Source organism: Miscanthus floridulus, chromosome 1 (assembly GCF_019320115.1).
Source record: "Miscanthus floridulus cultivar M001 chromosome 1, ASM1932011v1, whole genome shotgun sequence".
In the NCBI taxonomy this organism is placed as follows: Eukaryota; Viridiplantae; Streptophyta; class Magnoliopsida; order Poales; family Poaceae; genus Miscanthus; species Miscanthus floridulus.
In genome coordinates, this window is record NC_089580.1 from 102,210,393 (window position 1) to 102,237,968 (window position 27,576).

The following is a 27,576-nucleotide window of genomic DNA, read 5'->3' on the forward strand; positions in this document are numbered from 1 at the left end:
TATGCTATGAGCTAATTCACGGGTTATTATTAGAGCCGTCCTTGTACACTATTGATGCCCTAAGGCTCCCTTTACAACACATGAATCGTATAAGAATTTTATAGAGATTAGTTCATTTTTCACATAATAAAAAATATAGAAATAGAAAAAAAATTTGTATTCCAAAGCGGCCCTAAGCGGCTCTATTTTTTTTAAGCAAAGTGACTCTAATTCTTCCCCACCAACCAGAACTAGAAGGTAAAGCGGGGAAAATATCGTGACAGCCGGCCCAAACCCTCGTCATCGCCGATGGCCGACGCCCCCTCTTCCTCCGGTTGCGGCGGCGGCGGCCACCACGCGTCAGCCTCGCAATCCACCGCCACACACACCTCACCGGCATCTTTCGACGGCGGTCTCCTTCTCCGCCTCCTCCAAAACCCTCCCTCTGCACACCCGCGAGAGGAATTCCTCGCCCCGCCCCCCGTCGCACCGGGGGCGCACCACTTGTTCAGTGACCCTGCCGTCGCCGCCGTGGGGCCGCTCTTCGCCGCATCGGCGCAGGCGCAAGGGGGAGACTTCGGGTGGTCTTCCACCTCCACCACGCACTTACAGCAGCAACCCGAATTCCCGGATCCCCGATTCGCTCCAGGGGAACCCTTGGCTGCTCTTGCCGGCAGAGGGTTCGGATCCGGGGATGCCGTCAGGGCGGAGCGGCCTCGGCCGGGGGCGCCGCCTCCAGGGTTTGGCAAACCGTCGCATCCACCACCTACTGCCCGTGATGCGCGGAATGCATCTGGTGTGGTATTGAGTAGGGAGCAGTACAATCCTCGTCCAATGGATTTCGTTCCGGTTCTTGCAGATGTTCGTGATGCGGTTGGCAGAATGCCTCACGGACACGGAGAGCAGCTTTCAATGCCAATTACTGGTGGGTGTGATGCGGCTGTAGGAATGATGTACAGGGAACAGCAGCAAGATCGTCTTTTGTCACGGACACCGCCTGAGATCAATGCCAATGGACAGTTTGGCAGGATGCGTCTTGGAGAGCAGCATACACTTCCTATCTTAGGTGGCAGGAGGCTCCATGGAGATCAGTACATGCCTCCAGTCCAGGAAGGCAGGGCACCACATAGTGGTCATGGTCAGCATGAATCCTGCTTAACCAATCCTCTACAAAGGGAGCAGAGGTGGCAGGGTTTTAGGGAGGACAAGGGCTATGTTTCGCGGAAGGTGCCAAATGCGAATGCCCATTACACATTTGGTAAGGCACTGGTGAAGGAGTTGCACCATGTGACAGTACCTGCTGGCAGTTCAGTTCCAGTGGAAATTATGGAGAATCAAGAAAGTGGTTTGGAAGGCGGCAGAATAGGGAAAGTAGTTTTGGAGCATGGAATTAATGAAAAGGTGGTAGTGGAGGCAAGTAAGTTTGAATTGTCATATGAAAAGAGTAGGATTAGATTTGCTGGACATGATGAACAATATGATGGTGATGACAGGGAGGATGCTATAATTGAGCAGATGACACAAAATCTGGTGATTGATGGCAATGGTGATGCCAAGGGAGTAGTATTGGAAAAAACTATCCCGAGGAGTAAGGTAAATTGGATTATTTTTTATAACCCGTGTCTGTAATGAACAACTAGATTTTAATTCTAGATGCCACAATCTAGATTGCCCAATTTTCAGAGTCCAACAATCCACTCTCCACCAAATTTTTGTACTGACCATGCCATTACAAACTTACCTGTTTGTTTACTTTTCCCTATCACCTCTCCCTTGGGCTTTCTACTCTGCACTGTGGCCACGGCAACAGCAAGTGCTTGGTTGTTCTACTCATATGTGCAAGGAACTGAATGGGAAATAGGGGGGAATAGAGGGCATCATGGGCAACCTGTTTTGAGGCCATGACCGCAAGGAGATGTGGGTCATGGACCCCAGTCATAACTGCCTACATATGTGGGAAGGGAGAAGAAATCTTTCGTACATGCAACTATGCAAGGAACGGAAGGGGAAATAGGGAGGAAGATTGGAGATTGTGGGAGATCCATTTTTGTGCTTGGATCAGGCTGAGACTCAAAGCTGATTAGGGGCTGTCGTTGTTCAGCCATGATTGCCTTCTCTGTACATTGAGGAAGAGTGGGAGGTGAGAGAAAGAGACCATAAATTAAAATGGTGGTTGCCAATCAGATACCAAGCTTTTGGACCTTCAGCTTTTCTCAATCCAGCTTTCCAGCTGCTTTTCAGAATCTCTAGCTGGAACAACCAGGGACACATATGCACTCATCCTCAAACGAAAAAATTTTGAGCTTAGACCGGTTCTATCTAGTTCTGCCCTTTAACATTCCTTAAGATGGATTGAATTGCATCTATCTATAAGTTACTAAAGCTGGATCAAATTTGCTGCATCTTAATTCACCATATGTAGAACAAAAGAACAGGTGGTGTACTTTTGCAGTTTTTGCTAGTGTCATAAACTGCATTTAGCTATTTGCTGAGCTGCATTATATTTTTTCCTCGAACACGCAGTAGAGCTGTGTATCATTATATTAAGAAGAATAAAAAGGGGAAAGAACCCCAAACAACAACACACAACACACTCACACCTTGGAGACTAGGAAAAAGCCCAGTTGCTTTATCAAGGACTCTTGCCAGCAACCGGTTGCCAGTTATGCTTCAGCTGCTGATTTTGTAATCTATTAATCTTGAGATCAACATTAAGGTATGTAAGATTTAGCCATACTTTTTTTTATGTTGCAGGATTTCAGATCAGACTTTTCTAGAGGGCATCATGTATCAAGCCAGAGAATAAGATTCCAGAGGAGAAACAGGCCATGTCGATATGACATAGATCGATTTACACCAAATTTCTTGTCAATTTTTGAATCTTTGATGCCCTCTGCGGAGGAAATTGCAAAGCAGAAGCAGTTGTTAACATCTTTGAGCAGACTGATAAACACAGAATGGCCTAATTCAAAACTATACCTCTATGGATCATGTGCCAATTCTTTCGGTTTCTCAAATAGTGATATTGATCTTTGTCTCTCTATTGATGACAAGGAAATGAGCAAGGTTGATATTATATTGAAATTGGCAGACATTCTCCAAGCTGGAAATCTCCAGAATATTCAGGTGAGCCCAAGTATCATTCCCTGTGTTGTGACATGCCAGCTGATGTTTTGAGTTGAATGATATCATCAACATTTTGCTAAACCATGTGCTGATGTAGCATGTAATACTTTTGTAGTCCTTCTGATTTGTTTCTACAAGACCTTTATGAATTATTGCTTACAACAATGAACAATCTCACAAGAATTCTTTGTTACTATATAAATTTTTGTATTGTAGTACTATTGTGTTGGGATCCAATATAGGTTAGGAATTTGAAATGGTATACTGAATTTTTGACCCAAACTAATGAAATTTTGTAGCCATTAACTCGAGCAAGGGTTCCAATAGTGAAGCTTATGGATCCGGAAACAGGGCTTTCCTGTGATATATGCGTCAATAATCTTTTAGCAGTTGTTAACACAAAACTTTTGCGAGATTATGCACAAATAGATAGAAGGTTACGGCAGTTGGCATTCATTGTGAAGCATTGGGCTAAAATTCGACGTGTAAATGAAACTTACCAAGGAACACTTTCTAGTTATGCGTAAGTTATCTGTTTCACATTATTACCAATATTTCTCATCTTTACGTGGCAATGGTCTGAATTTTATTATTTTCTTGACTTTCAGCTATGTGATAATGTGCATTCACCTCCTACAGCTGCGAAGAATACTCCCATGTCTACAGGTTTCTGGATTGTAGTGCATTTCTTGTACATTGCATCTGTGAAGAATTCTTGGTATTTAGGTTCTAACTGTGTATTATTGTAACACAGATAATGACAACAACAAAATTTAGTCCCAAACAAGATGGGTAGGCTAGATCTGAAATAAATGTCTGGAGGTTTTGTATTTATTATACATTTTTGCTATTGAAGGGCGGGCCTGGTGCAAGCGGTAGAGTCTTACCGCCTGTGACCGGAAGGTCCCGGCTTCGAGTCGCGGTCTCCTCGCATTGCACAGGCGAGGGTAAGGCTTGCCACTGACACTGGGTACGCCCCTTATACATTTTTGCTATTGTTTTGTATATGTTGTGAACGGGCCTGCTATCTAACTGGTTAGCATGGCTCAAGTAACACCTTTTGCTATTGTTTTGTATATGTTGTGAACAGGCCTGCTATCTAACTGGTTAGCATGGCTCAAGTAACACCATAGGTCCTGAGTTGACTACTGGGGGCACATTTAAACATGGGTTAAAAAGGAACCCTTGTTGGCTGTAGTCCTGAGTTATACATGTAACCACCTGAGATGTTTTCAGCGAGATACAGGGCACTCAGTGGCACATTCAGGGCAGCCGGCCTTTGGGTTGTTTCTCGGTCTATGCGCTAGATAGAAGCTGCTTCTTTGTGCAATCCGTGAGGGCAGTCTTTCCCCTGCATCGCATAACTAAATTTTAATAGATCATCAGCTTCTCACCCTAACTAAATTTTACTAGCCTGGTGCAGTGGTGAGAGCTGTCTCACTGAGTCACCAGGTCGTGGGTTCGAAGCAGCCTCTCTGCAGATTTGCGGGGGGAAGGCTTGCCTTGGTTTTTCCCTTCCCCAGACCCCACTCATGTGGGAGCCTCCGGCACTGGGTCTGCCCATCATCTTCCCATCCTTCATAAAGTGCTAAAAAATGATCCAGCAAAATATCTTTTTTTGTTTGGATGCACTAAATTTTTGTTGCTGTATTACTATCCTTCTGCATTGATTGCTTTTCCAATAAATTTGTTTTTTTAATATCTTATGTTATTTCATATTATTTGTAGTACCCAATTTAGAAGAATTCCACTTTTGTTCTCTCAATTATGAGCACATCTATAGCAATTATAAGAGATGGAACTATTTAGTTTGTATTCCCCAAGTCTCAATACCTTCCAAAACGCCCCCTAACTGTTCTGCAATGGTTTTTTGATGATGTGCCATCCAGGCTTACTGCTGATTTTGGTCGGCATGTTTTAAAAACAGTGTGAGCCCCATTTTGATGTCCCTCACTTGCCCAGTTCTGCTGCCTATCTGGATGGCCCAAATTCCTAACCAGCAATGTGGGTTGTAGTCAAATGAGGAACAAATGTAGATGAGCTGGTGCATGGTAGACATGCATGATGGAAGGAACTAAAGCAATTGCTGGCATGCTGTGGGATTCCTGCTTAATTTAGTGCTTGCATGGATCTGAGGCTTGTCATTGGTGGAGTTTAGCACAACATTTTTTTTCCTTATGAGTGTGTCAAGAGCATTGATGATGTTAGATAATTTTAGTTTATTGCATGGCTAATGATTTGTTTAGTAGCTAACAAGGATCATGCTTTTGGTTTCAACTTTCAAGTTGCAATATGCACTTTGTATCCAGCATGTAGCCCTGTGTTTTCTTCTTGCATCAAAAAGGGGAAAAAAATAATGGTGTACGGTTTCATTCCCCATGTCACCAGAGTTGGGATGGAAATTAAATGGTTTCATATTTGTTGACACCTTTCTAAATTGAAACAAAAAACTAGATAGGTAGGTGACAGGGCAGATGGTTTTTTTGTTTCAATTTAGAAAGGTGAACGGAAGCTGCAATATTGTAGAAGAATATGCATGCTTATTGTTTTTTATTACATCTTGATAACATATGCTTTCATTTGAAAAATTCACCTTTGTAAATATTTTTCGTTGGTCATCTCTGTTCCTTTGTACTACTTTTTACTTTGAACTGACAGTGTCATGCATTGCCAGGAAATGGAGGCCACTTATTATGTCAAGGTGGACGAAAATAACTGTGCTTACTTTGACCAAGTGGAGAAGCTAAATAATTATGGTGCTCACAACGGAGATACAATATCAAGGCTGCTCTGGGCCTTTTTCCATTACTGGGCATATGAGCATGATTACACAAGAGATGTCATATCAATTCGTACTGGAAGGATTATCAGGTATGACATATACCTTGCTGAGGCATCATTCTTTTCAGAAGGCTCTCTTTATGTGATGATCATTTCTTTCTCCTGGTCCGTATGCGAATATGATGATGGTTAGATGGTGCGTGTATAATATGTTTGTAGCTGTTTCACTGTAGGTATAGTATCCATTGTTATTAGTCCCACCTAGTAAATTGTAAACAAATGATGATACAACCAAAACAGTTTTTTCAATTTTCTTTATTGTGTAGTGGACACCAAGTTGTTAAAAGATATAACTTTTCATTGTCCTCTTGACACAAATTTCAGTAAGGAACGGAAGGACTGGACTAGACGAGTTGGAAATGACAGGCATCTCATATGCATCGAAGATCCGTTTGAGATCTCCCATGATCTTGGTCGCGTAGTTGACAAGTTCACCATCAAAATACTCCGCGAGGAATTTGAGCGAGCAGCTAATATATTACAGTTTGATCCGAACCCCAGCATAACACTCTTTGAGCCATACGTGCCCCCTCTATTGCCGAGCCTGTTGCAAGAAGAAACTGCGAATGGTGCAGAAATTGAACTGTGATAGCGTTAGGTTCATAATTGAACTATGATATCGTTTGGTTCGTCCTCAGGTAATGTAATTGGAAATGGAATTTACTCATGAGGGTTTTGTTCGTGGGATCACTGATTGCAGCATTTGCTTGGTTGGATGTGTTAATGGTATTGTTTACAGTTACCGGTGTTTGTTTTCCAACTCAGGGATCACAAGTCAGTTCCCAAACTTAAATATCATTTGTGGTATGTTCTATACTAACAAGCCAAGAGGCAGCACCATACATAACAAGAGCACTGTATAATATCATACACAACCCAACGGAAATTTAGCTTGATATTTGAAACACCACCTTCTATATGCTTCCTTCTGTCTTCTAAAAAATGATGTTATTAATTTATAAACACAAGAGTACAGAGCACCATATATATCAACAGATGTTGGCTATCTAATTTAGCTTGCTATTCTTGTGAACGAATAAGCATATGAATGAAGTTGTTGCAGCGGCTGCATGCTCATATATTGTTGCCGTTGATTCCTCCGGGCTGAAGCAGAGGAAGGCACATCATACCGACTCAGGCTAGCAACAAGGCTAGGCCGTATACACAACTAGCTTGTAAGCAATAATGAGTGGAGTCAGGCGGCACATTGATGTTTATGGTGGCCATATGGGGCTAGCCTGCTCCTTCTCTCACTTCCTCTTTTTTATATATATCATATAATTTTTTTCTTACTTTTCTTTCTTTTTTTAAGCTTTCTTTCTTCTTCTCTCTTTTTTATCATATTTTTTAGCTTTTCTTTTTTTTCTTTTTTTAGCAAGGTAGAGCTAACATCATCAATTTTTAACCAGGATAGCCTTTGGTATGGATGAAATGTGTAGCGAGGCTCTCACCATCCTCCCCGTACTCAGACTTTTGTGTAAAAGTCAAGTGTGTAATATTAGGGTCTCCTTTTGAGTGTGTTCTATCACCAAAGATCATCAAGGTATATAGTTGATGCAGCTCCCATGTTCTCAGGAATCGTATGTCCCCTGTTCTTCTTGAACTTAACCTGAAATGGTTAGTGTCGGGGTTGTGATACCCCAAATATCTCAGGACAGCGATTAGTGGGCCGCCCGGGCAGCCCACTATGGCCCAAATAGCAGAGGCCCAACAATTGTAGCTCGCCTAAGCTACGAAGGCCTCGGGCCAAGCGCCAAGCCGTAAGGTCCGTCACGACCTCTTCCTCCTCCTTCCACTGCACGCTACGCGCCACCACACGACCTCTCCTCCGCCTCTACCCCTAGAAGGGGCGAGGAGGGGTCGAGCGACATTGGGTATGCTGACCCTGATAGGGGCAGGCACGCCCCACTCACCCTGCCAGGACTGAGAGGACAACAGTCCCCTCAGTCAGGACAGACGCCATCCCTGCACCACTCTGCGCAGACAAGACAACAACACCAGACGGTGACGACCGATATGATAACACACTGTCCCAATACGGCCCGACGAGATGGACGTATGGCCCCACCCACTATGGGATGGGGCGCATGACCACGATCTTGACTTTCAAGATGTACCAAGCCAACGACGGCCTCGACCCCACGGCTCGGGGTCGAGGCCACTAGCTCAACGACTAACAAGGCGACCAATGACCCAGGGGCAGCTACCTACTCCCTCACTATCGCCACAACGCCATGGGGAGGACAGGAGATGATGACGAAGGCCACAGCAAGCTCACGTCGCATGGGACAGTTGGCGAATCACCACTGTACCCACATTGCCATCACGACCGGCACTATCACGCCATGCCACGCCATGCTACGACATGAGCACAAGACCATGATGACAATAATACCTAGATGTACGCTGACGCCAAGACAAGATGGCCTTCCTTGAAGGCCAAGTTAGCTAGTTTCTCCCTCCCTCTGGCTCATGACCACTCAGTCAGGAGACCCTCACTCTCTGTATGTAACTTGGCCCCCAAACTCTATATAAGGGCGGCCAGGCCTCCCTTCTAGGGGGATGGACTCTCGAGACTTCATTCGAGCAGTCCCTCCCCATTCTCCTACCTCTCTCCCTCTTCTTACACACCCCACTGTAAGAACTTCAGAGCATTCAACAGAGGAACACACACTCGAACTTTCTCTAAGACTAGACGTAGTGCTCCGTCCTGAACTAGTATAATTCTTTGTCTTTGGATGCTACCAACATCTTCCTAGAGCAGCACAGCATACGCATAAATTCACTCGTCGGGCGACAAAACACCGACAGTTGGAGCGGCAGGTAGGGCACAGTCGCGCACCCTCATTGAGAAGGAAGCGATGGCTCGCTGCACCTACATCAGACTCGCTGTTGGCGTGGCCCCCGGTGGCCGCATCCATTTCGGAAGCCTCAAGTTCATCGACGTCAACGGGCCAACGCCCACTTTCAGTCTTCTCCCCGATCAAGCTTTTCATTTCGGGGACCTAAACTTCATAGCTGACCACCTAGGTCGGCTACACCTTCGCGATGGGGATGCGGCAACGCCGTACACCCCAATCTCATTCTCGGGCCAGCCTGCATCAGCCCCATGATCGTCAATTCAGATGCGCTACCATGCAGAATCGATGCCTACCTCGGGACGAACCCTAAGCCGAAACAAAGCCGACACATGTTCTACGTGCTAGCCAACGCCTTCGCCCAGCTTTCGGGGGGCGGGCTCATGTAACTAGAGGCTAAATTTTGGGACCCCTGCATCGCATTACCCTCAAGAATGAGGGATGCTGTCACGCTCTTCAAACAAGAGCTAGCCAGACAAAACCGCCATTTGATAATGCCTAGCTTCTCTAGATTTGTAGGGATGATGGAATAGGACCCGGAGTCCTTCTATGACCTCCTGCCATCGACCCCGAGTGACACAGACTCTGAGTCTGATTCCAAAGGGAACTACCACCGGTGCGGGAGTGCAACATGTTGCACCTCTCGAAAAATAGGGCTACAGTAGCAGGAGGCGAGGAGGACGACACGTACTTAATTCCGTGCACCCCCGAGGAGCAGGCGGAATATGAGCAAGAGCATCTAGAGCGGGCCAAAGCTCACGAGGCTAAACAGGCCAACAAACGTCATGACGGTGGATGCCCTAGTCCACAGCACCTCAACGCTGAGGGCGCATAGGCACGAGCACGGCTTGTGTACGATTAAATTAAATAGGGCAAGGGAAAGACACCTGTCTTCCCCCGAGCCAGCCAAAACATCGCAACGGCGACCATGATCATGTGAATGGCTCCTAAACCCACGAGCGATAAGGGAAAGCACGTCCACAGGGAGCTTTGGGACTTGCTGGAAGCTATGGTGGTACAGCAAGCTCAAAGCTCTGTGGAGAGGTGACACCCTGAGACCAGTGTCGTACCAATCTCCACTGCATGCGGCGCCCCTAGAGGGCACCATGCACCAACCATACTATAGCCCAAAAAGGGATGGAGCGGCGCACATGTGGGAGCCCTCCCCAGCGTGTAGCCGCTTCATCATGAACCGTGACGCCCACCCGGCTCAAGGTGCCAGGCATGGTGAGCCGAACTTGGCAAACATAGACCATGAACATTAAGGTGATAGTGACCTAGATAACCATGGTTGATAGCCTAGGATCCTAGATGCTCGACGTAGCCTAAGCCCGAACGCTTGTGGCCCGCAAGCGTTCACGAAAAGGATTCGGCAAACCCCATTCCTGGCGTGGTTCCGCTTGCCGCCTAACATCACCAAGTACTCCAGGATACCAACCCGCTGTATGGCTAGAAGACTTCCACCGAGCCCACGAATGAGGGCAAAATCGTGCTCGGTGGGGAAAGGTCAAGAAGAACAGTTAGAGACGTCACGACAATGAGTTCATCACAAAGGTCGACAAGATACACAAGCAGAAGACTAGCAAGCTCAACCCTGTCAGCTTCAAGAAGATAATCAAGTCGCCATGCTGCAACCATGGCTACCCAGTCAAGCACACCCTTGAAGAATGCAACCTCATCAAATGCTACTTCAAGGGTGACTACAAGACGACCAGCAAGGACGAGCCGATCGAATCCACCGATAATGGGGGGAAGAGGGACACTTTCCCTGACCTAAAAGGGTTCCTCATGATATTCAATGGACCAACAGCCTATGAGTCTAGACATCGGTAGAAGCTCATGACTAGAGAGGTTAACATGGCCCCTCTGTGCAATGTCACCCCAACCTTCTTAAAATGGTCAGAAACCACGATCACCTTCTATGGGAAGTATCACCCCAACCAAATTCCTCAGCCAGGGCGCTTCTCCTTTGTCATTGACCTGATCATCGGCAAAACACGCCTATCCTGTGTCCTCATGGATGGCGAGAGTGCCCTCAACATCCTCTACGCTGAGACCTACGATGCCATGGGCCTATCATGAGCGGCAATACAGTCGTCCGGTGCTCCGTTCCATGGAGTTATACCCGGGCTCTAGACCATCCTACTCGGGTGCTCGGAGGTCGAGCAAACTTTCGCATAGAGACGCTCACCTTCAAGATAGTGGACTTCCTAGGCGCCTACCATGCCATCTTAGGTCAGCCATGCTACGCCAAGTTTAAGGCCATCCCCAACTACACCTACCTCAAGGTTAAGATACCTGGTCCCCACGGGATCATCACCATAGGTGGCGACCTTTGCTAGGCCCACCTCTATGAATAGGAAAACTATGACATTGCAATGGCTGCATGTCAGATCCTACAACCTTGACTCGTCCACACGATGACAACTGAGGCTGTGCCTGAGGCAACCACCAAAGGGCAACCTCTAGGAGCCAGGACCGAATGTGACTTCTCTATGTAATGGAGAAGCACATGGAGGTCATGGTGAATGATCGCGACCACAGTGAGCGGCAAGACCCATGATGACCTAGTGAGGAGGCGATGTGATCGAGTAGCTCTGAAGAGCTCATGACACATCATGCCTCCTAGTTAACCGAGCCACATGCTCGAAGGCTTGCCACACCTGTAACACAAACGATGAGGCCCACGCCAATGATATGAGTGCCTGGCACCTACATTAGTACTGTCTCAAAATTCCCTTGGCTAGGCTTGTACATATCCGCTTATGCAACCCTTCACTGCATCTAAGGCTCTTAGTGTGACCGCCAAGGTGCATCAGAGAGCGCATGTTGAGCACAATGCTCTGGTGATGCGCTCGCTTCCCGAGTGACCCATCTTGACCTGCACAAGTTGTTTGACATGGCCCACTCATGGGGGCTATGATACGGTACATCGTGCACTAGCGCACACCAACAGGTCGCGTGAGACCAAACCCTGAGAGCCAGCTCTAGGCAAGGTCAAGCACCCACATGTGAGAAAAAGGGAAGGTCGGCGCTGCCACAACCTAAGCCAAAAAGGGTCAAGAAAAAGCACAATGCTGCTAAATCTATCCTACGACATCTCAGTCATGCCAACGAGTCACACTAGACTAAGCCCCGAGGGTCAATCCCTAAGAAAGGTCACGGATCAATGGCATATTAGACGACCAAATGACTAGCAATCGTGGCAGATCAATAGTAAAAATGGAAATCAAACATAAAAAAATAAAGTACATTTCATTTAAAAACAAGCCCTAGGTACAACCTAAGGCCCTTGGCCAGCGCCGTAGAGGATGTCCTCCATGTTCATGGCCACCACGACGACTGCCACGGCGATAGTGAAGTCGCCAACCAGCTTCGCTCGCTCCTCTACTCGACGTAGTCTAGGAACCCGGGCTCCACCCGACTAAAGTCCTGGCCGGTGCGTAGCCGTGTGGCGGCAAGGGTGACACTGGCTCCTAGCTGGATCCCCGCCACTACCATTTGCTAGTGGTCCTCCATCAAGTGGACCTCCTAGATGTGGGCCACTTCCGTCTAGTGGAGGGAGACCACCAGCTATTCCTGCAGCGTTAGCAATGAAGAGAACATGAAGATCAGAAGCCACAAGCACTAGACAAAACCTCAAAACAGAAGAGATCCTTACCCACTATGTGGGCCTAGGCATTGGCGATCGCCGCCCGTGCAGTGGTAGTCTCCTTCTCCAAGGCATAAAGGGCCACCTCGATGGCATCTATAACACCCCAATGTTAAGTATTGCATTTGGCATTTGCATTTCATGAGCACACAACATCATCCAAGCATTCATGAGCATAAGCATATGAAGTTTCATTTCATTTACCTTCTCTTTATCACATGTGATGTTGCTCATATACTTAATTATGCTTGTGATCATATGTGACCAATGCATGAGATGGTTGTGACATCACCAAAATACCTTAGACACATCTAGAATGATATTTAGAACAATGTTTATATTCATGACTTAAGCCAATTTAGCTTCTAAGTGTTGGTTTACTTTGTAATGCCATTTTCATGATGCTAGTTTGACCAAAGTTGAACAGTAGCTTAGATTGTTTGCATGGCTGTGTGACCTAAATAAAAGTTGTAGTTCACATCTTGGGTAACAAACTTTGTTTAAGGGTCATGAGCTGAATTAGTGTCTAACATGGTCAAATAGAGCTCACAAGTATCAACAAAATGTTATTTTCAAAACTTGAAATTTCGCTGTCTTCAACTGAATTTCAATTTCAATGTAGAGTACTTTAGAGCATTGTAGTTTGAAAACCATGGCGATTTAGACAAAACTTCTTAAAGCAATCTTGTAGTACTTATGTAGCTCTACACTTTGTATTAATAAAATTTTCACTGATTCACCATAGTTTGGGAGATTTGGGGGTTTGAAATTGCACTGTCAGTTGGCTCCTTCACTCGTCTAAACTAGCCAGAGTAGCAGCGTCGTGGTTGACCATGCTCAGGCCATGGCCACCACATGGTGGTCGTACGCCGGCATCGGCCCCACCTGTTAGGCCAGAGCGGGCAGTAAAGAGCGCCACATTGCGCACACCCGCTCACTCTCGCTCTTGCCTCCTCTCTTGCCCGCACGCCGCTCCAGAGCGGAACCATAGCACCGCGCCATCGATGCCACACCTCCACCGAGATCGCTCACTGCCACCACCGCGCCATTGTTTGATTGCTCGTGTGCACCGCTCGGCCATCACCTCCTCCACCTTACTGACTAGTTAGCCATGCCAATCGAGCCAAGGTAAATGGCTAAGGGCGAGTTCACCATAGCCACGCCCTCGTTGGAGCGCCGCCGAGCTTGCGCTCACCATGGCCGTGCTCGCTAGAGCCCCCACATCGCTCTCTCTTCCGGTGTTAGGGTTAGCCTTGGGTCAGGTCTAGGTCACGCCGCTGGCCATTGAGCTAATGCCGGCACATCAGCGTGGGAACATGGCTATGCACCGCTGTGCTCACGCCGTCGTGCCGCCACGCACGTGGCCAAGCTTCGCCACCGCTCCACCAAAGCCCTAACTTTACCCTAGATCTCCGCTATGCCACCAGGAAGCCATAGCCATGCTCATTAGAGCTTGCCATGGCCGGAAATGATCGATGCACCACCACAGCGCCACCGACGTAGCCAAGCACCATCAGGGGTTCACCCACTTAGCTCACTAGGTGTGGAATGAGGAGGGGAGCATGTTGGTGGTGACCTCATCGCCGAGGACCTCACCGTCGACGAGTTCTCACCGGTCAAAGCGCCGCCTTTGTTCTGTTTCGTTGTCATGTGGGGTCGGGTTGACCGCGGGACCCATGTGTCAGTCATAGGCTCATAGCGGGGTGTATAGACCGGGTGCACCTAGCATTTAGGGTTTAGTTGATTTTGTTTATTTTCACAAATTTGAATACTAACTTGTAAAAATTATATCTAGAGCTAGTAGTATCCAAATGAGGTGAACCAAATTTTGTTGGATTCATCATGAAGAGTAATATTTTATAAAAAATATGAAATCTAATGCTTAGGGTATTTTTCTGGGAGAATTAAATTCAGCATGATAAGTGCTTTTAAAGTAGTTTATATCTTGTAAAATGCATAACTTGAGCTAGGAAAGTGATAAAATTGTGATTTCAATTTTACTAGTCTTGTGTTGATATGCTCTAGCTAGGAAAAATACAAAACCTACAATAGACATACTTGTAATATGGTATTCCTATTTAATCTTGATTAATTTCTAGATTCTAGTGAAATTAATTGGGGTAAAAATACATAACATATGATCATACAAATTTTTACATAGTATTATAATGCTAGGAGGAAAGTAAGAAAAAATATCAAATCTGTTGCATGATACTTTTCACTATGCTAAACTATTTTTGCTAAAATAAGCAAATGTAACTTGTCATTTTTATAGAGGTAGCTATACTTATACAAATGACATGAAATTTGTACAGTAGACTATTAGGGTCATCTGTAGCCTACTATAATATTCTTAGAATTTATTGAGCACTAGAAATATTTACTATGTAAATGACCTTATTTTCTAAGGAAATTAATAAATGAATATAAATAAATTAGTTAGGCTTAACCATGATGTTTCTGTGGTGTGTGTGATGCATATAATCTGTTGATACTATTAGTGGAGGCTTAGAAGTATTTGTTTATAGGTAACTAGTTAATTATTGCTTTATAATTCAACTAGATGACTGCATGTGAAGTTTCTATTGTCGTGATGATTTCATGATGATAATGATCTTTTCTATAAAGATGGTTAATAATAAAGTTGTAGATAACATATGTATCTAACTTGTGTTAAAGTTTCATAGTTATAGGCCTTATGGTTTGAGAATTATGGTTGTTGGAAGTCTGCTATCTGAAATGCTTGCTCTCTGAATAGATCTAAAAGATTGAATTATTTGTCCTATATATATATTGAGTCATCTTAAGATGATTAAAATAAAGTTGTAGGAAATTTCATTAGCTTTCCAGAAAGTCTACAACCATATTAATTTGATGTGTATAACTCTAGTTATGGTCAAAACAAGTGGCTATTGTCTTGTAGTTCAGAAAATGATTTACATAAGTGTTTGTTTAAGTTATTAGAGAAGAGATATGCACATATTCAGTAAAAGAAAATGTAACGTGTTATCACCTTAATGCAATGCTATTGAGAACACTTAGAAGGAAGCATTTCATCACACTATATCCTATGCTACTTGTCATTATATATGCATCCATGATATCTTATTCCGTGCTCATGCATATAGGATCGTCTGAAGGCATAACTCTATTGGAGTTCGAAGAAGAGCTGGAGGAACAATAGGAGGTACCTTAGGCCATAGCTCCAGAAGGAGAGGAGCAAACTCTTAAAGACTTACCTAAGTGCCCAGACCATAGGCCAACTTCTTTTATCAAAGGCAAGTCCCGGAGCATTCTAAGTCTCCCATGTTTTACAAAATATCACTTGAGTCTTTTATGTTTGATGCATTAGGTTATAAGAGTTGGTTGGAAACAATTGATGCAAAGAACTACCTTATCTAGATATATACCTTTAACCCTATATAGGTCTAGTATCGAATATATGCTTAGCCATGCTTAGACCGGTAGAAGTTGGGTGATTTTCTGTCACCTACGAGGTATAGGTGGGCACTGAACCACGGTTGGCTATATTTGCTATCGTGTAAAAGAACCATGGATATTGTAAATCGAGGCCGGATGGAGTCTATGTTGTAGGTTGACTCATGTGATTCCATCTACGTCGATTAAGGACCATACCGTTGTTGGTCCTAGGTCATTTTGAACGCATGCCTCTCACTTAGCTTGTCGGATAACTCATTTCGACCGCTAAGCTAAGTAGCTCAACTCAGGCCAGGCCTCATTCTATAAGAGTGCGCACTCTAGATGGTAGTTAGAATGTGCGGGGAGCTAGACGTGAGCCTAAGGGCAGGCCAGACCTAAACGTCCTAGCAGCTGGTCATCCCTGATTGTAAGGCACTGATCAAACCCGCAAAATGCGGACCTGAGTTGTACCAAAAGTGACCTAAGGTGACCGTTGATCTGGTCTACCTGGGTTTGTGTTAGGAATAAATTCTAGCTGGTTGAAATCGATTTGAATCACCATCTCTCTCGGATAGTGACAAACTTGACTGAGCTTCCTTCTATCATAGTGTTAATGGTAAGTGGAATGGTTCTGAGAATGAAATATTAAATGGCTATGGTTATTATTGTGCTGTCATTAATAATATACTACAAGTTTGGCTCAGGTTAGTCGATAATCTAGAGATGAATAGCTATAATTAACTTGATGACCAAATTATAAAAGGAATAGTTGAATTAGTGTCTTTTTATTTAAAATGTTGTCAAGCTAGCTCCACTTATAAAGCCTTGCATGATCCTTGGAGTCACTTTATTTTTGGTTGATGATGGGTAAGTCTAGCTGAGTACTTTCTTGTACTCAGGGTTTATTTCCAATTGTTGCAGATAATACGATGTATCATGGCTATTGTAAGAACTGCTTCTGTCCCACCGTGGATGAGGAGTAGGGCCCTAGGTAAGGCATCTCTTGTTAATCCCTCTCTTATGCTTTTGTGAGATTGTGATCATGAACTAGCACCATATTTGAACAGTGATGACAGATGTTGGTTTCAAACTTTATTTGCTTTAGCTACTATTTTACCTGAACTTGGTTTGTAATAACTTTTAATCGTATTCTGATGTATGGAATTGTATTTGTGAACTTTATGTAACGTGTGACATGTATGTTGAATCATGTACAATCTTTGTATATTGGTTGAATCGAGACCCTTCGTGGTACTCGATGGACTACTAGGATTATATGGGCTCAAGTATGACAGTGCGACCGCTTGTGGGCTGCTATTGTACTTGTGCTCTTATAAATTGGACGGTTCTGCTATAGCTGGTATCAGAGCAAGATTCAACATTAATTGCCACATGTGTATTTAAAACAAAGGTTTTTGTTTTTCCAAAACCAGTTTTGGCAACTAATAGATATATAGGTGTTTAAACCTAAAGTTTGAATCTAAAGTATGTCGGTGATCACTTCCTTTATGCCCAGTTAAGGGTTTCAGGTGGCTAATTAAGTACTAACTTGGGGGGGGGTTTATTTTCGTCGTCCATATGGCGTGCTATTGTATGGATGCCGTTCACTTGAGTGGTAATGTATGGATCAATTGCCTCTACGCCTAAGGTAAGATGATGAGTGGCATGACCATAAGATGTGAGCATGTGGTCTAATAGGGAGAGTTAGCTTTGATACTAAAGTATATATATGTCTCATATATACACGGAGGTATTTAATTGTGCGTTAGGTTTGATATGACTGTATATGCATATTTATATGTATATATGAGACGTATTTACTTTCGAGTAGCTTTGATATGGAAGTATATATATGGGTATATATATGTGGAAGTGTTTAGCTTGCAACCTAGATCCTAGATTTTTATTTCTACATAGATACTTGTGGGGTTGGGCTAAAATGAAATTCTTGTGCAGGTACACTAATAGTGAAATGTGTAGCCCGACTAGCTACGTTATATATATGAGAGAACGCATATATGCCACCGTGTATGTCATTAGAAGTTTAATTCTCCTAAGTTTGTGAGGATGTATGGAACATGCATGCATCATGATAAATCATTATTACATACTTGCATTGTTCCTCCCCTTATAAGTCTCTTATTTGGTTAAATAACTCTTTTCTATTATGACATTGTTCTCACAAGAGTTGCATCATTTTGTTGGAATAGATGGCAGCATCAGCTGGGAGTGAGACTTTCCTAGAAATGTTTGGTACCCCTACCCTACTTTGGAGGGTCCTACATTATGCGGGATATATTGAACCGCCTCTCTATTCCTAGAATGAGGTATACCTAGAAGGACAGCCATGGTATGAGGTGCAACTAACCATACCAGCTCATACCCAAGCACCCCTGTGGCAGGAGTGGTAGGCAGAATCTGAAGGAAAAACTCCTTGGGAAGGTGCCCAGGTAGTTGCTTTTGAGGTGCTGAGTCAGATATGTCAGCAACACAGGGATGAGCTTACCGGCAGTGCCGCTGGTACTTTTTCTCGGGTGGATCCATCTACAGCATTATGGGCACAACTCAACTGCAATGCATTGATCCGAGATGGGATGAGTGGGCAGATAGTTCTAGTTCTGCTATGAGTGCAATGTTTGTCGTGATGAAGATGTTCCATACTCATCAGGATACCCGAGACTCTGATAGGAGTTCTATACCACTTGCATGGATAGGCTCATGAGAGCCAAAGCTGCACAGCGTAAGTTGAGGAAGCATGTTCACAAGCACAAAAAGGCAGCAAGTGAGGCTTAATGGAACACCGACCAAGCTTATGTAGCATTGGGAGAAGTCCACACCCAGATGGAATAGGTTGATCAACAAAGAGCTGCTGTCCAAGCGGCAAGAGCTGATGATCAGGAAGTGCTAGCAGGACTACAGGAGCTACTAGAGGCCACTCGTGTCGAGGCACTTAATGCTACACGCTAGTGGATCCAAGCAAATAATCGTGCAGCAATGGTAGAAGCAGCATGAAACAATGCTGAAGCCTTAGCCGCGTAGTAAGACCGAGTCAAAAGGAACTTGCGCCAGCAGCTTGAACATACCCAGAACATGGTGGTTGATCTTTAGCATGAGGTGCATTATCAGAACAACTTACACACAGCAGCAAAAGGGCTACAAAAGAGCAGCTAAGGCAAGTGCCTCAAGGTCATCTTAGTCTAGAGCTCTAGTGGCAGCTAGGCCATAGTTCCGTCCACCAGCGCCTAAGTATAGGCCTCCTCCACCGAAAGCTCAAGCCAATGCCTCCTAGAAGACATTTCGTAGGGCATTCACCTTTGCCATACCTAAGGGCAATGCAGGCCAAGGAAGCTTAGTAGGACCAAGGAACAACCAGCCATGCTTCAAATGCAATCAGTTGGGTCATTGGGCCTAGGAGTGCCCCTATCCTAAGAAGAATGGCAATCAAAACTAGGGTAATCAGAAACAAGCCAATCCAAAAGGACGTCCTAAGTATGTGCATTATACAGCCGTGGAAGAAATTCCCGTGGGAGAAGTTGTCACCGCCGGTATGTTTCTTGTTAACAAACATCCCGCCATTGTTTTATTTAATTCTAGAGATTCTCATTCATTTATGAGCCAAACATTTGCATCTAAGCATCATCAGAAGATAATTGAGGTAGACAAGGGTGGTTATAGTATAAGTTTAGCTAGGGCCAATCTTTCTACTAATCAAACAGTGAGAGATGTGCTCATCTCTATACAAGAGAGGAAGTACACTATGGATCTTATAATATTGCTAGGACTAGCAATAGATGTGATTTTGGGCATGAATTGATGAGGGGGCATGGAGTTCTCATTGACACTACCACTAGAACAATTATGTTCAGAGAACCAAAGGGGAGTAATGCTTTTCTAGTACCACTTCCCTGGAGTTTTGATCTTCAAAACTTGTCTTGTGCTATCCAAGCCACTACCCTATGTGATATTCTAGTAGTCTGTGAGTTTACTGATGTATTTCTAGATGAGTTGTTGGGTCTACCGCCTGATAGGGATGTGGAATTTAAGACCGAGTTAGTGTTGGGTACAACACCTATCTTGAGAAGACCCTATAGGATGCCACCAAATGAGTTAGCCAAACTTAAAATCCAGTTATAGGAACTTTTGGACAAAGATCTCATTGGACCTAGTTTGTCTCCATGGGGATGCCCAACTTTATTTGTAAAGAAGAAGGACAAATCTTTGAGAATGTGTGTGGATTATAGGCCGCTTAATGTTGTGACCATTAAGAATAAGTATCCTTTGCCTCACATCGATATCCTATTTGATCAACATGCAAAAGCAAAGGTATTCTCTAAGATTGACTTGAGGTCAGGCTATCATCAGATTAAGATCAGACCAGAGGATGTACCTAAAACAACTTTCTCCACTAGGTATGGCATGTATGAGTATTTGGTCATGTCTTTTGGACTAACAAATGTTCCTGCCTACTTCATGTATTTGATGAATTTGGTATTCATGCCCGAGCTCAACAAGTTCATGGTCATGTTTATTGATGATATCTTGATTTACTCGGAGAATGAGGCAGATCATGTAGAGCATCTGAGGATCATCTTATCCAAATTAAGGGAGCATAAATTATATGCCAAATTTAGCAAATGTGCATTCTAGTTGAGCAAAGTACCTTACTTGGGTCACATCTTATCTGAAGATGGAATTTCGGTAGACCCATCCAAAGTACAATAGGTCATGGATTGGAAGGCTCTGACTTTGGTTCATGAAGTTTAGAGTTTTCTAGGGTTAGCAGGCTACTGTTGTCATTTTATTCCGGATTTCTCCAAGATAGCTAAGCTCATAACTAGACTACTCTAGAAGGATGAGAAGTTTAATTGAACGTCGGAGTGTGAAGCTGCTTTTCACACCTTACGGACCTTATTAACTATAGCTCCTATTTTAGCACAACCCAACATTGAGAAGCCTTTTGATGTTTTCTGTGATGCATCAGATATAGGTTTGGGGTGTGTGCTCATGCAAGAAGGTCGAATTATTGCCTATGCTTCTCGGCAATTGAGAAAGCATGAAGTCAACTATCCCACCCATGATTTAGAACTCGCCGCATTTGTTCACGCATTGAAGATATGGAGACATTATTTGATGGGAAACATATGTCACTTATACACTAACCACAAAAGTCTCAAATACATCTTCACTTAACCTGAGTTGAACATGAGACAACATAGATGGTTAGAGCTAATCAAGGACTATAATTTGGAAGTGCACTACCATCCAGGAAAAGCCAATGTTGTAGCAGATGCACTTAGTCAGAAATCTCATTATAACACCTTAGAAGCCTTGTTGGAAGATGGATTTAATTTGTTACATCTAGTTGTGCTACACAATATCACTATCAGTTGTTCACTTGAAAGCAAAATCATCGAGCTATAGAAGATAGATGTTGGTGTATTTCACATGGCCTATATATAGCAGCCTCTACCCCCCTCCCTAGAGCCATCCTAAAAACCCTAATTCGTATCTCTCATTCAGATCAAGACACACTAGGAGGATTAGATCAAGAGCTCTCTAATGTAGTAGATTAGTAGCTCAGGAGTGAGGGTCGAGTTGGACTCATGTCTAAGTTCCAAATCTAGTCTTGTAGGCTCGACAAAGCCTTGTATCTTCACTTCTACATCTTGTAAGATTTATTATTAATTTATCATATTCTTATCTACATGGCTATGTTTACTTTGAATATATATCTTGCTTAGTTAAAGGTTATTAATACTTTTGTGTGCGTGTTCATAGAGTGCTTAGCTTGCTAGTTTACCGGTTAGGCTAAGCAGCTGAGTCTCATGTAAGCATAGTGCTTATACGATGCTCTACCTATGAGTGCTCCTGTTCTCTAGTTGGGTGGTAGTAGCGAGAGGTGACAGACCCATGTATCCTTTGTAGTTCATTCCGAATTGAGTAGGTTCTTAAATTGTAGGACCATAGTCATGTCAGTAGAGTTATCTATTGTGGGTGCTCTACCATCTAAGTGGTGTCCCAAAGTGCACAAGAGTAGAGTTAGTCTTAGCTATAGTCGGGTATATATATACTTTGATCCTATAATAAGAATATCATAGGAATCTACCTCACCTATTGTTCTCCCAAGTTGAATAGTTTACATTATCTTTGTAGATCAATCCCCTGAGTGTCATTATGCTTAATTCCTGAAAGGATCAAGATGCCCAAGAGGGGGGGGGTGTATTGGGCTAATTCTAAAATTTTTTGCAATAATTAAACCCTACACTAAGCCCACTTCACCCCTTGTGCCTAGAATGTGTGTCTATTATTCTACCACACAAAAGTTTTACAACCTAAGTTCAAATCCTACTCTAGATGGCAATTCTAGGAATGTAAAGACAAGAAATGAATTGCTCAAATGTAAATGCTTAAAGTAAAGAGAGGGAAAGGAACACAGCGATGTTTTGCCGAGGTATTGGAGAGTTGTCACTCCCCACTAGTCCTTGTTGGAGCACCCGCGTAAGGGTGTAGCTCCCCCTTGATCCGCACAAGGATCAAGTGCTCTCTACAGGCTGATTCTTTGACACTCTGTCATGGTGAATCACCCACAACCGCTCACAACTTGAGTTGGGTCATCCACAAGCTCCGCCAGATGATCACTAAACTCCCAATCACCACCAAGCCGTCTAGGTGATGGCGATCACCAAGTGTAACAAGCACAAACTCTCACTTGACCACGATAAGCCTAATGAGAATGGTGGATGCACACTTGATACTCTCCTTGCACTAATGAGGCCTTAATCTTGGATTCTCATATCTCAATCACCTCACTAGGCTCTTACTCTCCTTTGCACTCTCAAGGGTGTTTCTCAGCTAAACAAATGGGCAAGAGACCTCCTTTGGACGAGTGGAGTAAGTATTTATACCCCCTCATTCAAAACATAAGGTCTATCAACCCTAGCAGATATGAGAGGTGAGGGCGGATCTACTCGCCTGCTGCTACAATAAGTGACTCAATCGAGCAAACTCTCTATGATCTGAAGGCAACTCCACTGTTCAGATAAGCATTATAGAAGTCCTCCTACAGTGGTGTATAGAAATGCTCTGAAGCACGCTCATCCATCCTCGACAGAAACCAGTCCTCAAACTACATGAACAGAGCTGCTGCACCTACTTGGCTGTGGTTGCCCTCAGGTCAAGGTGAGTAACTAGAGGCAGACCCTGTGGTCTAGGAGGTGGACAAGAGCCCCTCCTCTGTGTCTTAGGCCTCAACAACACCTGAATACGAGTACAACCAGAGTGTCAGAGCTATGGCTGAGGTACCTACTCTATCTCCACAGTCTGCTCTGCCTGCTGAGTATCCTCTGACTACTCTATTGGCTATGTCTACTGCTCAATAGTCCCCCCCCCTAAGGCTAACTCTCCTCTATACCAACATGCCATCCTCTAAGCATGACAGTCCCAGCTGGACTACCATGAAGACTCTCAACCCTCTCAATGGTGGCCCTTTGAGCTAGTGATAGCTGGTTTACAATATGGATACCACTCCGAGCTCCACCTCTCTCTACTCGCTCAGCGGCGGCTACCACTACCGCTGCTTGCTTAGCGTCCACATCAACGAGCTTCCGCTTCTTTGTTGTGGTCTTTTTCACCTTCCCCTTCTCTTGAGCAGTCAGGCGAGGCAGAGGCCTTGGATCCTCATCACCAGGACCACCTTCGGCATTCTTGACTCATGCCATTGCTGAAGCTAAAGAGAACTACTGCCACGAACAAGAATCAACTGCCAACTGACACTCGCGAGGCTTGGCCTTGATCCGTACTCGTAGGCTTCACCCTAAGTTAAATGACCACTACCAAAACAACCTCAACAACATTGACTCGCTGCATGATGGAGTAGATATGATATATAAATAATCACAATATATATCTAGAGATGCAAAACCCTAAGAAGCAAGCAGTAGATGCAAAATTGAAAGCGATGGCTTTCTACCTGACAAAATTAGATGATCCGGTGACCAATCAGCAGAGGAATGAAACACGAGGCACCAACAGGATCGGCAAAGGCTAGGGTTAGGGTTGTAGCGATGTGAGTCGATACAGTAGTCGAGGAGGTGGGGCATCGCAATGCTAGCGTGGCTAGGGCATGGCGAGATAGAGGTGTTGTGGTGTGGTGGCACTACATGGGCGCGGTGGCATGGGTGAGGTTGGCATGAGCGCGGTGCGGGCATGGATGTAGCAGGCATAGTGGAGCAATGCGGCGTGGGTGTAGTCGGTGTGGGCATGGCAGAGCTGCTGCGGAGGAAGGCACGGTGGCACTGCTGCACAAGCGGTGGAGGCATGATGGCGTGGACGTCGGGCATGGGTGTGTGGTGGCGTGAGACAATCGTGGTCATGGGCTAGGTCAAGGCGACATGAAACCGTACGGTGATATATATGGTGGTCTCCCCATGTCAGATAAGAAAAGGAGAGGAGAATTAGATCCACATGACTTCAACTGACTGGATGCACTGGTGGCAATGACCGGACGCTGCCACCTAGAGTCTGATCGACAACATAGAGGTCCAAACTCCCTCAAGTCGTGACCGGACACGTCCGATTACCACTGACCAGACACAGCCAAAGTCTGGTTGATCTTGAGATCATCTTCTTTGCTTGATCGGACGTAGGGACACCTTCACACCAGACATAGAATGAACATTGTTTCAGTGTCTGATCACTCCTGTGCGCTTCTGTTCACCTCCAGTGAACTGACCGGACGCTAGAATCCAGAGTTCGATGTAGCGTCCGGTCACCATTTTTCAGCGATTCTTCAAAGTTCCTTCGTGCTGCCTGTTCCCAATCAAGTCCCAACTTCAATAATTCCCAAATAAACAACAATTATGACTGATGTGAGTGACCTCTCTCAAACCCTCAAAATTTTCAAAATATTTTGCCTTAGGCTATAATTCTTTTTAAGAAAATAGGCAATAAAACGGTAATCGAAAGGAAACAACAAAGCAACACACATGCATATGCAATGCAATACCTGAAAGTAATTCTAGTTACTTGTCAAGTTTGATCCAAGGTTAAGCTTCTTCACACGTTTTTCGGTGGTTATCTTAACCATGTTAGACAAGCCCTAAATGTATTACCAAAAATTAAACATGTTGTAAATTACAATGCAATGCAAGGGACAACACAAGCTCATTTTCTAGTGAAGTTACTCAAATCAAGCACATTGAGCTCATTCCTCAACTGACAAAATGTTGCCTCATCTAGCGGTTTAGTGAAGATATCCGCCAATTGATCCTCGGTCCTTACACCTTCTAGTGATATATCATTTTTAGCAACATGATCTCAAAGAAAGTGATGGCGAATATCTATGTGCTTGGTGCGAGAGTGTTGAACCGGATTATTAGCAAGTTTTACCGCACTCTTGTTGTCACACAAAAGAGGTACCTTTTCTAGAACTACACCATAGTCTAGCAAAGTTTGCTTCATGTAAAGTATTTGTGCACAACAAGCACCCGTGGCAATGTATTTTTCTTTGGCGGTGGACAAAGCCACACTATTTTGCTTCTTTGAGGACCAAGACACTAGTGATCTACCAAGCAAATGGCACCCTTCAAATGTGCTTTTTCTATCAATTTTGCAACCGGCATAATCTGAATCGGAATAGCCAACTAGTTGAAATCTAGCTCATTTGGGATACCAAAGACCAATGCTTGGTGTGAGCTTAAGGTACCTAAGGATTCTTTTAACAACAACCAAATGAGCTTCCTTAGGATTAGCTTGAAATTTAGCACACATACACACACTAAACATGATGTTGGGCCTAGATGCGGTCAAATATAACAAGCTACCAATCATAGAGCGGTAGAGAGTATGATCAACCGTTTTACCTCCCTCATCTAGGTCAAGATGTCAATTAGATGGCATTGGTGTCTTGATTGGCTTACATTCATACATATTGAACCTCTATAGAAGGTCTTTGGTATACTTTTCTTGAGAGATGAAAATCCCTTCTCTCTTTTGCTTGACTTGAAAACCAAAAAAGAATGTTATCTCTCCAATCATTAACATCTCGAACTCTTTCGACATCAATTCACCAAACTATATCATCAACATATACTTGACAAATGAAGATTTCTCCATCAAGCTTCTTGGTGAATAGTATGGTGTCAACCTTCCCAATGGTGAAGCCCTTCTCAATGAGGAAATCCTGAAGGCGTTCATAACAAGCTCTTGGGGCTTGCTTAAGCCCATATAGTGCCTTGGACAACCTATAAACATGATTAGGATATCTAGGGTCTTCAAACCCGGGAGGTTGATCAACATAGACTAGTTCATTTATGAAGCCATTTAAAATGCACTTTTAACATCCATTTGATATAATTTCATTTCATGATGTGATGCATATGCAAGGAGGATATGAATGGCTTCAAGTCTTGCAACCGGTGCAAAGGTCTCTCTAAAATCCAACCCTTCAACTTGAGAGAACCCCTTTGCAACTAATCTTGCCTTGTTCCTCACTACAATGCCTTGATCATCTTGCTTGTTGCGGAACACCCACTTTGTTCCAATGACTCTTGCACCTTATGGTCGCTCTTCGAGAGTCCAAACTTCATTGAGAGTGAAGTTGTTCAACTCTTCATGCATGGCATTTATCCAATCAGAATCTTGAAGAGCTTCTTCTACATTCTGAGGTTCAACACAAGAGACAAAAGAGTGATGTTCAATAAATGAAGCAAGTTTTTAGAGTGAGTCATTACACCCTTTGAAGGACTCCCTATGATGAGATCTTGTGGATGAGCTTGTAATAGAGGTGAATTTCTTCTATTGACCACTTGAGGAAGAGGTTGTGGAGCATCAACATCTTGAGCTTGTGCCACCATTTGATCATGAGAGACATGAGTGTCTTCATTTTCTACTCTCCCATCTTTATCACCATCTTGTGGCACATTTGATGAAGAAGGTGGATCAATCACTTGTACATCATCTTCATCATCTTTAGGCTTGATGTCTCCAACCGGAATGTTCTTCATAGCCTCCCTCAATGGTTCATCACTTACATCATCAAGATTCTCATGTGCTCCTAGGGAGCCGTTAGATTCATCAAATTCCACATCATATGTTTCTTCAACCAAGCCGGTGGCATGATTAAATACTTGATATGATTTGGACTTTGATGAGTAACCAACAAGAAAGCCAATATCACATCTTTAAAACTTTCCTAGATGTTGCCGCTTCTTGTAGATGTAGCATTTGCAATCAAACACCTAGAAGAATGAGACATCTGGCTTCTTCCCATTGAGCAACTCATAAGGTGTCTTGCCAAGAAACTTTTGAAGGAATAGGCGGTTGGATGCATAACATGCGGTGTTGATAGCTTCCGCCCATAGAGCTTCAGGTGTATTGTACTCATCAAGCATTGTTCTTGCAAGTGTGATAAGTGTCCGGTTCTTTCTCTCAACTACACCATTGAGTTGAGGAGTATATATTGTGGAGACCTCATGCTTGATTCCAACTTCATCACAATAAGCTTCAATGTTTATGTTGTCAAACTCTTTTCCATTATCACTTCTTATCTTCTTGAGCTTCACTTCAAACTCATTTTGTGCTCTCTTGGCAAACTTCTTGAAACATGATGCAACTTTGGTCTTGTCATGAAGGAAGAACACCCATGTATATCTAGAGTAGTCATCAACAATCATAAGACAATAAAGATTTTCTTCCAAACTC

The 27,576-nt window shown here is 44.0% G+C and overlaps 1 protein-coding gene across 1 annotated transcript; it reads left to right on the forward strand.

The window, feature by feature from the left end:
- Nucleotides 1–216: 216 nt before the first annotated feature.
- On the forward strand, nucleotides 217–6,687 carry LOC136538132 (UTP:RNA uridylyltransferase 1-like). Its single transcript, XM_066530113.1, has 6 exons — nucleotides 217–1,572; nucleotides 2,734–3,105; nucleotides 3,405–3,628; nucleotides 3,714–3,771; nucleotides 5,780–5,976; nucleotides 6,271–6,687. The coding sequence occupies exons 1-6, from the start codon at nucleotides 289–291 to the stop codon at nucleotides 6,533–6,535; spliced, it is 2,400 nt and encodes a 799-aa protein (XP_066386210.1). The 5' UTR covers nucleotides 217–288; the 3' UTR covers nucleotides 6,536–6,687.
- Nucleotides 6,688–27,576: the final 20,889 nt, after the last annotated feature.